General features: G+C 38.1%; 2 protein-coding genes across 2 annotated transcripts in view; one reads left to right on the forward strand and one right to left on the reverse strand.

Moving 5' to 3' along the window:
* Positions 1–18466, reverse strand: part of LOC307127021 (uncharacterized protein) — a 369345-nt gene that overhangs the window by 172952 nt on the left and 177927 nt on the right. The gene's annotated exons all lie outside the window — the stretch shown is intronic.
* LOC307126207 (uncharacterized protein) lies at positions 4107–17500 on the forward strand. The gene is made up of 3 exons (XM_079816635.1): positions 4107–4151; positions 4565–4833; positions 16184–17500. Exons 2-3 carry the CDS (start codon positions 4746–4748, stop codon positions 17368–17370), a joined length of 1275 nt encoding a protein of 424 aa, XP_079672761.1. The 5' UTR covers positions 4107–4151; positions 4565–4745; the 3' UTR covers positions 17371–17500.

The following is an 18466-nucleotide window of genomic DNA, read 5'->3' on the forward strand; positions in this document are numbered from 1 at the left end:
GGGACCTTTAACAGGAAAATAATGCAACAGAATTTGATTCGGCTGTACAGCCGCTCTGGAGAAGAGAGTGATGTTATCCAGCTCATTTCAATTGTCATATAGGGTCAATGCGGGCAGATCAGTAACATAGTATATCGTCGCTGCCCGATGAAACTCACGTATGTCCAAAACGGTTACTTTTCAGGAAGTGAAAAAAAACACCGTATTTCAAAAGCAGTTGAATGTAGCGTTGTCATACTTGGTACGGCATCTTTTCATGTAACCATATTCTTGCCAGTGTAATGATATAATCCACATTTGACCAAAATTGAGTTTAAATGGACATACGTGCATATTTTACAGTAACGGTGGTCGATACGCGTTCTTCCGATCATTAATTAGAATGGCCAAGTCGCGTTTCATATTGACAGAGGAATATGTGCTGGACATTCTCCGCCTCTGGCAAGCGGTGATAGCAGTATGAGTGAGGCATGTTCTAGTGACAATCATGACAGTAGAATTACAGGCTATAATTTGATCAGTTTGACTAAGAAAAAAAAGTTTGAATCTTATCAATAAGACCAAGTTTATTTACATACTAGCAAGCAAACTAATCTGTGAAGAACTAGATTAGAACTAAACTGTGGAGAGCTTCAATGTCGTACTTTCGGCTATCCAGTGCTGAGCTTCGATGAAACTTCACGAGACCGACGAGATGCTTCCACAGGGCGGGGAGATACGCGACGTGATTGACAGCTTTGACACCAAATGGATATACGTGAAAATCAGATGACATGATTTAACAACTTTTCATTGGCCATTTAGATATGTGAAGCATACTGTATACGGAAATGAACCTGGACATTCAATCCGTCGAAAAATCTCAAAATCGGCAAAATGGACATACGTGGTTTTCATCGGACAGCGACGATATATAACTAAGCAAGCCAAAGGTGACAGTGGCAAGGAACTAAAACTCCATTAGGTGACAGAATGGAGGGAAAAAAACCTTGGTAGAAACCAGGCTCAGTCAAGGTGCCAGTTCTCTTCTGGCCAACGAACAAAAAGTGTATTATTATGATTCAGGCAGCATTACAGGTCAGAAGTCATATTAGATCGGAACATTCAATGTATTTGTCCAGTTCCATCTGGTTGAAGATCGGAGTCATCACGCCGGAGACCTGTGGATCAGTGCCACTGGATGTCGTGGCGATGAGGAGTTCACAAGGGGGAGTCTATCTGACAGTCTCTGCAGACACTTTGTGAATGTGTTGGTCGTGTCGACTAGAGTAAACCTCGGGATAAACAGAGAGACTGACATTAGCGTAGATGCTATTCTTTTTATGATGTAATGAGTACATCAGGTGTTATGGGAAGTGTTCCCATTTCCGGCCGACCTAGCTAATGCAGCCTAAAACAATCATTTATCTGATTTGAATAATATTAATTGATAATGTTCTATGTGTATGCCATAGTAAAGAGATGTGATTTTAGTCTAGATTTAAACTGACAGAGTGACAATGCTAGGAAGACTGTTCCAGAGTTTAGTTGCTAAATAAGTAAAGGATCGACCGCCTGCAGTTGATTTGGTCAATAAGTCATACTTTCTGGTTCTAGTAAGTACTCGAGCTTCTGCGTTTTGGACCAGCTGGAGTTTGTTTATTAAGCGAGCAGGGCAACCACCCAGTAGAGCATTACAGTAATATAATCTTAAACAGTATTCTATGTTACTATGTGCAGAGGTTTTTATACAGACAGAAACATATATTATATGGAATATATTATATGGGATAAATGTATATGTCAGGTTCCACTATAACAGCAGCTACAACTTACGTGTAAATGATGACAGAATTTTGGGGGTACTTTTCCTTTAAGGGTGTCCTATAAATTTGTTTATAATGTATATTACATTTAAACTGAGATCCACTTATAATAGGATTCTTGCAACCAAAACAAATATTATAACTTTTTATGATTATCCACTATATTTTCCACCATATATATTTTAGGACTATATGTTCTTTTTCATTATTCGGCCCATTTAAGACTGCTGATATACTAACATCAGATATCACAAAGTATTTTTAAAAATGTTTGGAAAAAAATAATAATCATAAACAATATTTGAACTGCTATATATCATTATACCTAATATAACATTATCCTCTCTTTGTTTAGAAACCAAGCATACCCAACCCTGTGCTATATATAAAGGGATATGCCTTGGATGAAGAGTCTCTACTAGAAATAATGTTGGAAGAGGAGAAGTTCTGTGAAGTAGACGATGTGACCATGGCTACCATAGTTGTTTTAATGGCAATACACTGCATCTTCAACATTGAGTATGCTTCAAAGATGTGACACACCCTGAAATTCCTCAAAGTATTTAATGGGGTTACAGCAAACTACACCCGTTTCTGCTTTCATGCATAATACAGTGCAATAATTGGATTACTCATTCTCATGAATAATGTGGAGAAAATATCAGAAACGGATGAGGTAGACGTGTACTCTCCAGCCCAACCAATCATCAGTACGAATTATAAGGCATACCTCACTTTTCGTGATATTGGTTTAACTTTTTAAACCAGAAGAACCAAATACTCCAAAAAACTTTTTTGAATTACTATAGTTAAACCATGATTCATTTCGTAGTTACTATGGTTTTTTACTACAAACCATAGTTTAACCACTGTAACTTTAAATAAAATTTATTTTTTGTAAGAGGTTAGGTGAAATAATTTTGATTGCAACCATGTTTCTCTGAACCAACACTAGCTTGAGTGACACACGCTGGTCTCTGGAAAAGATTGGTGAGAATTTCCTGTATGAAGAAAAAAAAAACCTACAAAGAGTTTAGATGTTTTACAAATGTAATTTCTTAGATAAATCAGAGAAAATACACACAGAATAAAAAATTATTTTGCCCAATTTATAGTTAAAGGGTTAGTTCACCCAAAAATGAAAATTCTGTCATTAATTACTCACCCTCATGTCGTTCGACACCCGTAAGACCTCCGTTCATATTCGGTACACAAATGAAGATATTTTTGTTGAAAGCTGATGACTGAGAAAGGCTTTAGATAGGCCTCCATTGGCATTCTGTATATTTACACTCCCAAGACCGATAAAAGGCACTTAAAACGTCGTTACAAAGTCCATCTCACAACAGTGGCTCTACAATAATTTTACGATGCGACGACAATAGTTTTTGTTTCGACGCATGCGCGAGAATATGATGCAGATCCGGCGTACGGACACATGACCCAGAAGCGATTTCTTCTAAGCTGTTGAATTCTACATTGATCGTGCTTTAGGTCTCGGCGTAGTTCTCAAAATTGGACTAAAGTGTGCATTTCATGGATTCCAGAACCCCGGCGCTACGTCATTTTCTCGCGCATGCGTCGTGGAGGCACACACGGAAGACAAGAACAAGTTGGATAAAGGTGTTTTTTTTATTTTTTTTTTTGCGCACAAAAACTATTGTCGTCGCATCGTAAAATTATTGTAGAGTCACTGTGGTGAGATGGACTTTGTAACAACGTTTTAAGTGCCTTTTATGGGTCTTGGGAGTGTAAATGTACAGAATGCCAATGGAGGCCTATCTGAAGCCTTTCTCAGTCATCAGCTTTCAACAAAAATATCTTCATTTGTGTTCCGAATATGAACGGAGGTCTTACGGGTGTCGAACGACATGAGGGTGAGTAATTTATGTCTGTAATTAATGACAGAATTTAAATTTTTGGGTGAACTAACCCTTTAACTGTTCGTTTTTCATATTTGGATGGTTTTGTGTTTTTAAACTATTATGTGGCCTTAGTAAAGGTTTAATTTTTATATATAAATAGTGTTACTTGTACAGTAAAACAACAGTTTTTGCTGTGGCTATGGTTATTTCGAAAATGTGCATGACAGTGCACCCAAAATTGACTGTTTAGCCTTTTAGACAAAATTTCACATATTAGATGTTGCAGTTATTCATTGGGAAACATGTATTTAAAGTTGTAAAATTAAACTCTGAACACATCTGACGTATTTTTATTACTTGTATGAGCTTTAAAATTCCACGCTTTTGTGATCACGGATGAGAACTTTTATTTTGGTGTAGGTATGTCACGTCATACGACCGCGCCGCGCTCCTGCTGCATCCTTGATTTGGCTGTTCTAAGGTTTGTGCTTTTAAGCATTTTAAAGTGTTTTAATCGATGCAACCCGTTAACGAAATTGCAGGGCTTTTAAAATAATTCGGTTTCATTGTTACTGAGTGTGACATTGTAATTATTTCGCTAGTTTGAATGTTATCTTTGTGAGTACAGCGAATTATTGCTCGTGCTATTTAAACTAATGTTTCTTACTTTGGAATAAAGCGCGCGATTCACCGCGTGCTGGTCAAAACTGTAAATGAAACGAGGAAAACTGCAACTTTTTTTTATTATTGCTGTGTATTAAATATAACATTTACAAAATAGTAAACAGCAAACGTAGATCATAATAAAGTACTAAGTGTTTTTTCTAATTTTGTATTCTTGTATTAGTTAGTAGTTTGTTTGTTTGTTTGTTTGTTTATTATTTTCCTCAACAGAGCTGCATTTCTCAGAGATAGTAGGTGACTGCTAAACCAGGGAGCAGATTGAGACGCACCCAGAGATTTAGTTTGGATTTATTTTTCTCTCTGTTAATTATTCTCATTTTATGACAGAGTGTCCAAACACAACGAAAAACTTCTGGTGAAGCAACAAAGAGCCACCTGAAGCACAATAACGATGGCGTTTATTAAAGTGGAGAGTGAAGACTTCAAGATTGAAGAAATATTCTGTGTGAAACAAGAAGACGACACGAAGGAACAAACAGGTTGGTTTCCTTCTCAACTTAACTCAGTCATTTGATCTTTCTCAAAATGTTTCCCTCTTCAGAAACGAATGATACTTGACGCTTACTTTTTCACCAAAGAGAGCACTAAGTTGAAAAATTTAGGAGCGCATTTAGAATATATATGGTGATTTCATTTTTTTCACGTTAACGTATTACAAATATTTAACGCAGCATGCGTTTTTATATCCATTTTTGTCCTGCGTAACATTATATGATCATGCTCTTATTCATGTAAATGCTTTTAAACAACCTAAGTGCGACAAGACACAAGAGAACACGTATGTCAATGTCCTGCCTGTGTGGCTGCGTCTCAATCAGATCCCTAGTTCAGTAGTCAGGGCACTGATTAGGGAGTTGTCCACATTCATGAACGTTACATGATATACTGATTCACCACCTAGGAAGCTACACACACGCACCAGTCTCATGAACACATCGAGTTCTCTTTCGCTCTTGAACAAAAAATAACAACACAGAGAATGTTGTTTTGTCGAGTATTCTCACATTAGGAGTCTTAAATTATTTGAATAACGTTAAATGAACTGGTGAGAAAATGAGATGCGCGTGACAGCGCGTCAGATCCGCATCATGTTCGGCAGCGGCTGATCTTAAAGTGACAGCAGCACTGATGATGTCTGTCATTAATGTTCATCAAAGAACAACGTAAAAAATGTTTAGCTTTAATGATGATTAATCTATATTTCATTTATTTATGCAGTTAAGAAAGGTGTTGATAACTTTATTCAATTTCTGTGCAGACTATGTCTAACAGGGAAGGCCATGGGTAAATACAAAATTTTAATGTTTATTTAATAGGTTATGTAAAGATTGTTTTAAATTCAATTAAATTAAAAGTAGTTTTTTTAAAGCCTAATGTTGAAATTGGTAGCTTTCAGTTATACCAGAGAATGTCTAATATGGCGAGAAGTTTCACTCTCACTGAACTTCCGGCTTCTGAACTGGTTGCAGTTCCTCTCTGATTCCATATGAGGGCGCTCACAGGACGAGTGCAGAATGAATGGAGGTCTATGGCGCTATACCAATAAAAATCCACTTTTCTCAGGATATAATTTTTTATCTAGTAATTTGAATGTTGTATTCGAAAGGAAATGCAAATAAATTACACATTGCTGGGTGTTAGATTTTTTAGAGTCACTTATTTGCTTTAAAAAGTCTTTTAAAGTGTCAATGACGTCATACACATGTACGACCAGAGATACTGCTTAACGGCAATCCTTCAGTCGCTCTGGTGCTTTCGCGCTCTGCACTTTCTTTTCTCTCGAGGCATCGACAACACAGCTGACACAGGTAAATACACGTGCTAGAAGAGTTTTTGTTTTGTTTGTTTCTGGTCCCGCTTCAGATGACACGATGCCATCAAGCGGGATCTCTGGTCGTAATCAGTCCTTCACTGACCAATCAGCGTTCATTAGCAGAATGCTAGCGTGTTATGGACAACAACAACTCAACCTGTAAGAAATCAAAAGGACATAAGTACTCGTTCATTCAACTTTCGACCTAAAACCCATGTTGAACTTGCAAAATCTACAATCATTTCTGAGATTTCTCAACGGCAATCGGGTGAAAGAGACAAATTTAGCCGTCAAGCCCCATTGACTTCCATTCATTTTGCACTCATGGCGATCGCCCCCAGTGGAACTCTGGTGGTACTACAACCAAAATTCTGTACAACAGGGCTTAATAGGGAGTGGGCAGGCTCTCCGTAGACGGGCTCTGGTTATACTGTAATGTAACGTCATTAATGTTTCACAGAGACATTAGTATCAGTGATACTGGCCTTCCTTCATAAAAAGATGCCATTACAACTATTTAAAATATTCTGTCTTTAAATTGTTTCCTCATTAATTTGGAGAGTAACTGAAATTATTACAATAGCAAAATATTAAAAACGTCAATGTTTTTTTTAATTGCGATTTAATCATGATTAATTACAGAAAAAATGTGATTAATTAGTTAATTTTTTTAATCGATTCACAGCTAGGCCTGTCACATTAACACATTTTGCTGGACGATAAATTGGCCAAGAAATTATTGCAATAAGCGATAATATTGTCGTTCTGAGACCATTTTCATTTAAAATAATGATAATGGCATAATAATGCAGGTACACCTTTTCAATGATCAATAAACTTTTATTTCTAAAGACTATTTAACACTGAAAATGGAAAACATTTTAAATATCCACAATAATTAACAAAACAACCAAAAGCAATAAAAGCAATGGACTCTCAGTCTGTTAACAAAAAATGCACTTGAATAAACACCAAAAACAATAAATACAATGGATGAAAACTGCTACGGATGATTGTATTTTTGGTGCATATTAGGGTGCCACGGTTCACAAAACCCATGGTTCGTATCACGGTTTTAGGCTCGCGGTTTTCGGTTCTGTACGGTTGTTGTTGTTTTTTTTTCTTTTATCGTTAACACTCCAGAAATTTACTTCAGCATATGATATTTAGCTTAATTATCCACAATTCAGGATACAGTATTAAAAAAATTGTTATATCATGTAATCATGCACAAACTGAATTTGACTTAACTTTAAGCACATTATTGGGACCATCTCTGAGGAAAGCTAGCTGAGATCTAATGATGAAAGGTTTTAAAATTGTGATTGTTTGGATTGTTCTTTTCTGCCGTTGACTGAATGGCCATATGGCTCACTAGCCTAGAGGCTGCTGTTGTAAGCAGACAATTATGAATCTGGGATTACAGATACAAACTTATTGTATTTTACTTTTACAATGAGCAGATTTATTACAACACTGTTACGACCCAAAATAGGTACCAACATAAGAGCCATTCAGGAAGGTATCAACACACGACATCAAAAGGCCAGGGCAATAAAAAAATAAATATAACATTTATTGGCAATGGAAAGTAACAAAACAAACAATAATATAAATGTACAGAACTTAAAATAAGGACTGGTGAGCTAACTAATCTAAACTACAACTCAGAGTAAATGCTTTCCTAACTCCCGAGAAACACAAAAGAATATACACAAAAGAATCTTCCGGGTCAGCTTACTTGCCTATGCTTTCCCGCTAACCTAATATAACTAGACAAATGAAACTCACCATCCTGTACAAAAGAAAACCACAAACAACAGGTTTCCTGAGGTAGGCCCCCAACTGAAGTGCCACCAGCAGCTCTTAAATAGGCAGAGGCCTCAGGTGTTAGGAATCATCAGGCTCCGCCCCCATCCAATTGGCAACTATGCTCAGGAAGAAGAGGAAACGAGAAAGAGCAGGGGCTCGTAACAAACACAAAGAGAAAAATAGAGGAGCCAGTGTCAGAATGAGCAGTCAAGCAAGACACGCACCATAGCAACACGTCATTGCAACGACATTTCAGAATGACAGATGCGTAAAAGACAAACGGGACATTTGAGCGCTTTGTTACTGTTTTGTACGCACTGTTATGTTAATTATAATTCAAATTCTGTTTTATTGGTCACAATATTATTGACGATTTTTGAGAGGGGCACATTTGATAATTTTTTTAAAAGGGCAGGGGCTCGAGCCCCCAAAGCCCTCCCCTCTGCACTTGCCTGGTGTGTGTGTGTGTCCTGTCACAAAATGCGGCGAAAACTCCTACACAACGTTAATAGTTAGATTAAGGTGTGTATATGTCTACAATGCACTTCCATAATGCGACTAAAATAGGCATACTCCACATGTCTTAATTCTTGTTTAATTCGAGTATGGCTTTAACCGGATTAATGGGGGGGGGAAACACTCAGTTTCAGTCAGTCTCATGTCAATCTTGAGTACCTATAGAGTAGCACTGCATCCTGCATATCTCCGAAAAGTCTTTATTTTTATTATAATTATAAAAGAAAGATGCGCTGTTCCGAGTCTTTCCGGAAAAAGCCGTGCGGCTGGGGGCGTATCGTGTGGGCGGAGCTAAAGAATGTTGAGCGCGCGCCGCTGTTACTGTGTTGAGTGCGTCTGAGAGCTGCGTCATCCCTAAAAGCGGAAAAACTTTATTCAACATAAAAAATGGCTTTTAATCAGATACAGCCATACATCTATGATCCGGAATCAGACCCAGAGGCTGAAGTTGAACAGGAGCAGCAGCAAAAACGACTAGAGCAGGACGTCGACTATGTGGTATAAGTTACACTAACTATATAATATGTTTAGCGGCTTGTGTTATTTAGAACACCATGTCAAGCGCGAGTGTTACAGTGTGTGTGTGTGTGTGTGTGTGTGTGTGTGTGTGTGTGTGTGTGTGTGTGTGTGTGTGTGTGTGTGTGTGTGTGTGTGTGTGTGTGTGTGTGTGTGTGTGTGTGTGTGTGTGTGTGTGTGTGTGTGTGTGTGTGTGTGTATGTGTGTGTGTGTTTACGCGTGGTTTGTGAAGACATGATTTGTAGTAAGCGGACTGGTTTTGCGCGTCAGGCTAGTGTTTACATAGAAAGACATGGAATAGTAGCGCATTTGAATGAAGAAGCGCGCTTATTTAGTTCAACATATTTCCCCATTCTTTGTGTATTGTTGTTTGGAGTGCTTTTACAATACACAAACATACACATATAGTGGCCAGCTAAACAAATGTACACACACTATACATCGCATGCTCCATTGATCAATACCTGATCATGTTTGGGCTACTTGATGGGCATAGGCAAAAACAGACATTTGAAGCAGTCAAACCTGCGGTTCCAACGTTGGGACCTTTATCGTTGGGACCGCTCCATCCTTCAGTATTAGGCGATCTGAAAATCCGGCGTCGAACTGGGCCTTGTTTATAAAACAATCGGCACCGAAATGCAGGGAACAGACATAAATATTTGCGCAACTCAGTTGTTGATCCGGAAAAGCAAATTCCATCTGTACGAGCCAGCGCTTTGATGGGCGTAGCCTATTGCTTTCACGCTCTCTCTCTCGCGCGCGCTCTTCCGGTAGAATTGTCCGTACGGCCCATATAAGGAAATTCCGCCCTGTTGACGTCAAGCGGACCCATGATCGAAAAAAACTTTACGAAACTTATGACTAACAGGAAGTACTAATTTTGGCAAAGAAATACTCCCATCAAACGTCCACCTTAGCTTATGAAACGGTGTCCATGTTTAGCATGGGAATCCAAGTCTTTAACAGTGCAAAAAGATCAGTATGCATGAAACAGCATTTCACCCCCCCTTTAAGGTAATTAGAAATCGCTGTTTACATGGTAGTTTCTTAATCAGAGTATTATCTTAATCAGATTAATATCGGAGTATTGTTGTCCATGTAAACGTACTGATTGATGCCATGCTTTTCATTTATTTGGCAAAAAAAGCTGAATATTTATTGCTATCTCTACAGGAACTTATGTGCCTTTTTAGCACACAAAGATTGAACTTGATGCACACAAAGATTAAGATGAAGAATTTACTTGCATTTATCAAATTGCCAACTTCAGTGTAGCTTTAAGCCTCGTTTTAACTGACGTGGCCGCACGAGCGCGCGGGTGCGCGCGGCAAAAATGGCGTCAACGCGTAGCGGGCGGTAGTGCGCGTTGAGTCCGAGACCCCATTTCGCTTGACGTTGTGCACATCAAATTTTGTAACTTTGTGCGCGGCTTTGCAACCGAAGAAGCACGAGTTCCAGGCGAATCTGGCCGAGCATGTCTCATCACGCCGGCACCCAGTCTGCCCATTGAGTATAAACACCTCCCCAAACGGACTAGGTGCGCGCAGTCAGCGAGAGAGAGAGAGAGAGAGAGAGACACGAGGAAAATAAACAAGCATGCAAGTGGAAAAATCGTGCGATTAATTGATTTATTGACTATCGCGACAGGCCTGTTCCCAGCACTAATATGTGTGTATGTATGTATATATATATTACTATTTTGATTGTTTTTGAAAGAAGTCTCTTCTGCTCACCAAGGCTGCATTTATTTGATTCGAAATAGTATCACTGGTAGTATCACTGAGATACTATATAGTTTTTGTTAATATTTTGAATTGAATTCAATTGAATTCAATTCTGCTTGAGAATTGAATTAAAAGGATTGAGCAACTGCAAAAGTAAGGCGCAGACATTTCAAAAGGATTCCAGGATTTTTCTCCACATAATAGACTTCAATAGCAACCAACCAGGTCGAAGGTCTAAGTCAATGCAGTTTCAAAAGGCTTCGAATGGCTTCAAAGGCTCTGCACGATCCCAGCTGAGGAATAGGGTCTTATCTAGCGAAACCATCTGCCATTTTCAAGTTTTTTTTTTACAATTTATATACTTTTTAACTTAAATTGCTCATGATTGTGTAATCACGTCAGAAATGTCACGCTTGAAGTAGGCGGAAGTACCACCCTATTTGATAAGACCCTATTCCGTCTGGGATCATGCAGAGCCTCTGAAGCCTTTTGAAACTGCATTGATTTGGACCTTCAAACCGGTTGGTTGCCATTGAAGTCCATTATATGGAGAAAAATCCTGGAATGTTTTCCTCAAAACACTTAATTTCTTTTCGACTGAAGACAGAAAGACATGAACATCTTGGATGAGTTGGGGGTTGAGTAAATTATCAGGAAGTGAACTAATCCTTTAAACCCAATATCAACTTCTGAATTGAAAACCATTAAATCATCACTTAATGTAACCGTATCTAACAAAACATAGACTCTACAGTAACAAACATTATACAAACGCTCACACAAATAACACATTGACATACCTGAACATACTCATCAGTAAATTAATTTAATCAAAAGTTGTGATGTAAGGAATGCTGTTTCCGTGTCCAAGTCTCTACTCATGTCCATTGAGAATACTATCTTTATTTATTCATATCATTCATATTCTGTCACAAATGGTTTATAGAAGTAGATAATGAAAAACGAGTAAAGATTTTTAAAGGTCCCTTGGCGTGGATTTTTATTTTATTTTATGTTTCTTGAGGTGTATTGTTAGTATGATTTTTACATCATAAAATGTCATAATTTAGAAATAAAAAGCATTTTTCTATTATGATATTAGCCCTCTGGCTTGAATGTAGGGCTGTGCAATTAATCGAATTTCGATTTCGATTTTGCCTCCCAACGATCACCAAAATAGTACAATCGAGAAAAAAACGATTATTTTGTCTTGCGTTCTGAATGAAACGCGCACGCGCACATCCGCCCCTCCCGAACCCACAAATCTCTCTCAGGTCGTGAGTCTCGTGACTCGTGTGCATATCATCCGCTGGAATTTAAAAACTCGGCGCGAGTAAAGATGGCAGAAGGAGGGCAGTTACAGCAGCGTTTGGTGAGCAAAAAAGGCAAAACCAACTCTGTTGTCTGGGAACAGTTTGGCTTCGAGGAATCAGACGACGAGCAGAAACATGCTAAGATTTGCTACATGGTAGTGGCTGCAACGCAAGGGAACACCACGAATTTGTTTAACCACTTGAAAATTAAACAGAGTGACCTATGACAATCTAATAAAGAAACAAAAACTGACGAGACCAGGGGAGCCGTGTAAACGTCCTTTTTTTCCTTCATATTTTTCAAATAATTCTCTCTTTGTAAACTTTGTTCAATGCATGCGAGATTGCGAGTGCTGCCATATTTTCGAATATGACCAGTCGTTTTCACCGTCATCACCCGGGTGTAGTGCTTTAGGGTTTAGGTTTAGAATGAGAAGCCGCGCGCGCTGTGAGAAAATGTGTCTCTGTGCCCTCATCCGAGAGCGCGCACACGTCTCTCAGCGCGCAAATATTGAGTTCTCTTTCAAGTCTTGCTCTTAAACGGACAAACTCACACAAAACGTATGTCAACATGTCCATCTTGATGAGTATCTTAGCAGACATAGTCTGTATATGCCTTAAGTGAACTTTATACAGTCGATAAAGAAGACGCGAGGTCTTAAAGGGGCAGTAGCCTTTACTGCTGTCTGTTTAATGTCAAACAACAAAAGACAAGGACATCACTCACCGCTCTTGATTGAATAGCTTTTGTAAGTTTAATAGGATTAATCTTTAATTTATGCACTCAAATATGCAATGTTATTTTACATTTGATACATTTCTGTACCTGAAAACTAATGTTTGACGTACCTGAAAAGCATATCTAGCCGAACCATATTGTTGATCTTATTTATTTGTGGTTATCATTTTTACGTGAATACTTTTATACTTTGATTCGAATATGTTATATTATTTATTTTAATAGTTCAAAAAGTACAACAAATGTTACAATTTCAATTGAATTGTTGAAAGGTGTATTTTTAATAAATACAACACATTCCCAAAGTCATGTGAAATAATCGTGTTACATAATCGTGATTTCAATATTGACTAAAATAATCGTGATTATGATTTTTTCCATAATCGAGCAGCCCTACTTGAATGCTCTGTTTGAAGGGGCGTTTCTGCTGTGAGATTTCAGTGAAATCACTGTTGTGATTGGCTGACATTTTTGCATTCAAAATGAGTATTAGATCTTGTGGCGGAGGGGTCGTGGTTTAGCAAGATCTGCACTCACTGCCAGTGCCAGAGAGAGAGACGGACTCATAGACCAGACAGAGACCTCTGGAGAAAGATAGCTGAGTAAAGTTTTATTGTACCGAGTTGTTGAGAGCGCAAGTTTATTTTGTTTGTATCTGAGAGTTCTGAATAAACAAAGTCCCAGCCACACCGACCCTGTCATCTTCCTCCTTATTCTACGAACTTTGTAACATGTGGAACCGCTCTCGAATACTTTTACTACGTTTTCTTTACCATTACAGCTGTCAAGCATTATTTTTATATCTTTTCCCATCACATGAAAAGCTGCAGTTTTGAGCACTGAGTACACAGACAGTCTGTTGATCGCGTGAATACAGTGATCTCGTCACCAAAACTAACAGCAAACACAACATCGATATGAATACAGTAAGAGCTTTATTGTGCAGTATAACAGTGTCATTCGTTATAACGGCAGTTTGGGCAAGTGTATACACTAGGGCTGTAATCTCCCAGTCGATTAGTTGATTATTAGTTGATACGTTCTGGCTCGACCAAAATTCTGATTGGTCGATTTTTTTGCCGCGTTCATTTCATCAGTTTTGCCGCGTTCATTTCATCAGGTGGAAAGCACTTATTGCTAATGGGGGTGTTTTCAGAGCACCCCTGTTTCACAGGTAACAGACTGTCTTCAGAACACCCCCATTGTTTCCACTTCTTTTGGATTAGCCCAACCAACTGGCGAAGAGAAGTCTCTCGCTGGTCCTTTGTGTTTCATACCCCGCTGGCTCAAACGCACGCCCATAGCGGTAAACTTGAGGAACGCCCATCAACATACACATGAGGGGAAGCGTCACAACACCGCGCTAAGTTGATCTGTACTGTCAGTTTTGCCGCGTTCATTTCATCAGTTTTGCCGCGCCGCGTTCATTTCATCAGGTGGAAAGCACTAATTGCTAATGGGGGTGTTTTCAGAGCACCCCTGTTTCACAGGTAACCGACTGTCTTCAGAACACCCCCATTGTTTCCACTTCTTTTGGATTAGCCCAACCCACTGGAGAAGAGAGACAGATTGAAGAAGGCTATTTTTCTTGTATATTATTTATTTAATTGTGAGCGTTTTTTCTGCTCTTGATCTGGCTTGTTTAATAAATATTCCTTTTTTATTAAAGTGGACGTGCCTTCTGTGTTTAAGAGTAAAAGCTTTAAGTTAATAGTCTATTCGTGTCTCAGCCGCGAAGCTGAGCTCAGCTCCATATGTTTTTTTACGGTCTATGGTTTGAACGTCACAGAGCGGCTGATACTGTCTGTCAGTTATTATAATACATATGACAAAAACAATTATCTAAATGATGTTACATATTCCTCAAAAGTTCTTGAGATGATATATCTAGTTGACAACATATAGTACTATATTTTCGGAAGTCATAGGCTATGATATTGAACAGGTGCATGCGATGCAACACTGTCAGAGCCATCAGACTCGTGTCTGACTCATTTCAGTGCAAAATAATCAGGTCAAAAGCTATTTAATATACTGCAAATAGCCTTCTAGTTTTTTATGTTTATTTATAACTCATTTAGGCAGACAACAAGGCTACCAAGTACTGCACACAGTGCGCAGCTAATTAATTTAACGTTTTTTTTTCCTAACGTCATTTTAGTCGATTTTTAGTCGAAAATGTCAGGACTTCAGTCGACCAAGATTTTCTTTGGTTGATTACAGCCCTAGTATACACCCGTGACGAGTGATTGACAGCGCCGAACATTATAAAGAGAGTGTTCTTTGATTGCTAATCTAGCATCTAATCACAATTTAAATAACAGATTTGTTTCATGCAACTTAGAGAAACGATGTGAAGTTGATCGTTTAGTCACTGGCTTGATTCACGGCTGCATAAAGGATTTATATAGAAAGTCTGTGTGGACTTGAATATTTAGCTACACATCAGAAATCACTGATCACAGATAAGGCATTAATGAACACTGTTACTCACTGTTTGTGGCGGTGCTGTCGAATCCATATCGTAAAAGCGATGTCAGTGCCAATGTTGCTTCTCATTTATTGGATATGCATAAAAATCTTTTTGTTATTAGTGGAATTTTACAACTGATATAAAATCTAACAGGCAGTCAGTTTAGTGATGACAAAATTGGGCTTATGTTATCATGTACCATGTGAGTGCCTTGGAATAATTTGTTGTTTCTATCTTAATATTTACCTCTCATGTATCCAATGAGCACTAGTGGATACGTGTGGTACCCCTGAAGCATACCCCGTTGCCTTGTTTTGGAAGACATTGGAAATCAAATTTCCAAGAACAGGTTGCTCTCAACACTACAGCAAGGTTTTTAACTGTAGAAAACGATGTTACAGTGCATTTGAATCCATTTGAAATTGAATAAATAAAAGTGCCCAGAAACTTGGACATCATTGTGATTGGCAGTGGTATTGGTGGTTTGACTGCAGCAGCAACTTTAGCAAAATTAGGAAAGAAAGTAGTATTATTGGCATAACAATGAATACTAATGGTAATGAATAAGAGAAAAGCAGAGGCCCTAATATTGAGCCCAGTGGCACTGCGTTTAATAAGGCATCTCTTAATTTACACAAAGTAGCTGTCTGTTAGATAGGACATAATCAGTGCTATTATGTGTCCACTGATGCCAACTTAATGCATTTTCTATTATTTAATACAAAAATGGTAAATTTGAGATCAGTCTATAATTAACCCGTTCTGCTAGGCCAATAATAAATAAATGTGTTAATGTCTGCCATCTTAAAAGTTCTTTGGGAATTGTCCTGAAGTGAGGATTAAACAATATTGAGATGATGACAGGAAATATTTTGCTTTGTGTCATTAAACTGGTGTTAACATGTCTTTTTTCATCTTAGACCTGATGTTGCTGAAAGAGGAGAGTCAAGAACTGAATATAATGAAAGAAAAAGATCAGAATGAGAAACTTCATGGTATGACAACTGGAGAAGAATATTTTAGTTGCTCACAGACTGAAAATATTTGCTCACAAAGTGCTCAGAACACAGCAACTAGAAGTAATTTCACCTGCCAACAATGTGGAAAGAGTTTCAGTCAACCTGGAGACCTTAAAGTCCACATGAGACTTCACACTGGAGAGAAGCCTTACAGCTGCCAACATTGTGGAAAAGGTTTCACTCAAAAAGGAAGTCTTAAAGTGCATTCGAGAATTCACACCGGAGAGAAGCCTTTCACCTGCCACTGGTGTGGAAAGAGCTTTACACATAAAGGAACCCTTAATGCCCACATGAGAACTCACCCTGGAGAGAACCCTTTTGCCTGCAAACTGTGCGGAAAGAGCTTCTCACGAAAAGAAGGTCTTAATATTCACATGAGAATTCACACTGGAGAGAGGCCATTCGTATGTGGTCATTGTGCAAAGCGTTTCAGATGTAAAATAAGCCTTAATTACCACATGAGGATTCACTTAAGAGAGAACAGCAATCAAGAGATATGTCGTCAGTGTGGAAAGAGTTTCACAGACCGAAATCACCTTAAGAATCACGTAATGACTCACACCGGAGAGAATCCTTTAATGTGCCATCACTGTGGAAAGACTTGCAGAAGCAAAGCAAGCCTTAAGGTACACATAAGGGTTCACACTGGAGAGAAGCCTTACACCTGCCCTCAGTGTGGAAAGAGTTTCACAGTTAAAGGAAACCTTCAGACTCACATAAGAATTCACACTGGGGAGAAGCCTTTCACGTGTCCTCAGTGTGGAAAGAGATTCACATATCAGAAGGACTTGAAACGTCATTTGCAAAGTCATTCTGAAAATAAATGGCAGGATTCTGAGTCTGTCAAGAGGTTGATAAAAAGGAGCAATTTGGAAAATCACATGCAGATTTACTCAGGGAGGCAATTTAATTGTCATCTTTGTAATAAAACATTTCTTTTGCCATCACACTTAAAGATACACATGAAAAGGCATGCATTTTTGAGACCCTATTTTTGTTCTTTGTGTGGAAAGGGTTTTAAATGGCTCAGAAGTTTAAAATGGCACCAGAAAATATGCATCTGTGCGAAATTATTTACGATTGTATAGCAGCGTGCGTCACTTACAATTTTGATTCGGTTTAATATCTCAGAATCAAAATTTTAGATAAGCAAACTTCTATTTTGCTGTGAAATGCAATATTGTAAATAAAATTAGAAATAAAAGGACAAACTCAATGAAATAATGAACATTGCACTGCATTATTTGAGTCATCTTTAATGACAGAATGCAAAAACATAATATTTGTTATTTTGAAGCCATATGTTAGAATTATCTATAGTTTTATGGGAATTATGAAAAGCTTAAATAGTATAAAAAGCGACTGCTTTTTTATTATTATTATTAAAAACATTCAGAAACTGATTTGACGTGGCTTACACACATAGGTGGATAAACAAAATTTTTATGTTGTAAGAACTTATAGGGAAAAAGGTATTTTTAGCTCGAATGAATGAATGAATGAATTCATAGGGAATTTTGAAAGAGTCTATTTTACGGCCGAGCAAATGACTCGTCCAGCGTCCACTATCAATTCTACAGCGGATATTAGTATCCGAACAATAGTGAAACACTATTTAACAGCCAGGTAACAGATCAGGGGCCCGTTTCAGAAAGGAGGTTAAGTGAAAACTCTGAGTATGTTAACCCTGAAATAAGGGAAACTCTGGGTTTTCTGTTTCAGAATGGGAGGTAAGTCAAACCTGAGAAAGCAGGGTAAGTCAACCCCGTTTCTGAAAGAGAGGTAACTTATACTCAGAGTCAGTTACCACGGTAACTTACTCTGTGAACCTAACCTGGTCAGGAGCAGGTTTTCTTTGGTAAACCCAGAGTTTCTTTCAGTCTCCTCCCCTTTTTTAAAGCGCCAGCTGTGTTTAAATAGTTTATTCATTAATTCAAACTGCACTAATGCTTTTTTTACTGAGTATTTTGGTCGTATTTCAAGTACAAATATCAACAAATTATAAATTTAATCTAAATCTAAAGTAAGCGAAGTTTACTTAAAACAAATTAAATTATCTGCCACTTGACAAAAATACATAGTGAGAAAAGCATTCTTTGCAGTGGAGGCATTCATTCATTGCTTATATTTTCATCATGAGGACACTGTCAAACTGACAAAAATGGCATGTGCTTTTATACAGGA

The sequence above is a fragment of the Gobio gobio genome, assembly GCF_949357685.1.
Source record: "Gobio gobio genome assembly, chromosome: 5".
Classification (NCBI taxonomy): Eukaryota; Metazoa; Chordata; class Actinopteri; order Cypriniformes; family Gobionidae; genus Gobio; species Gobio gobio.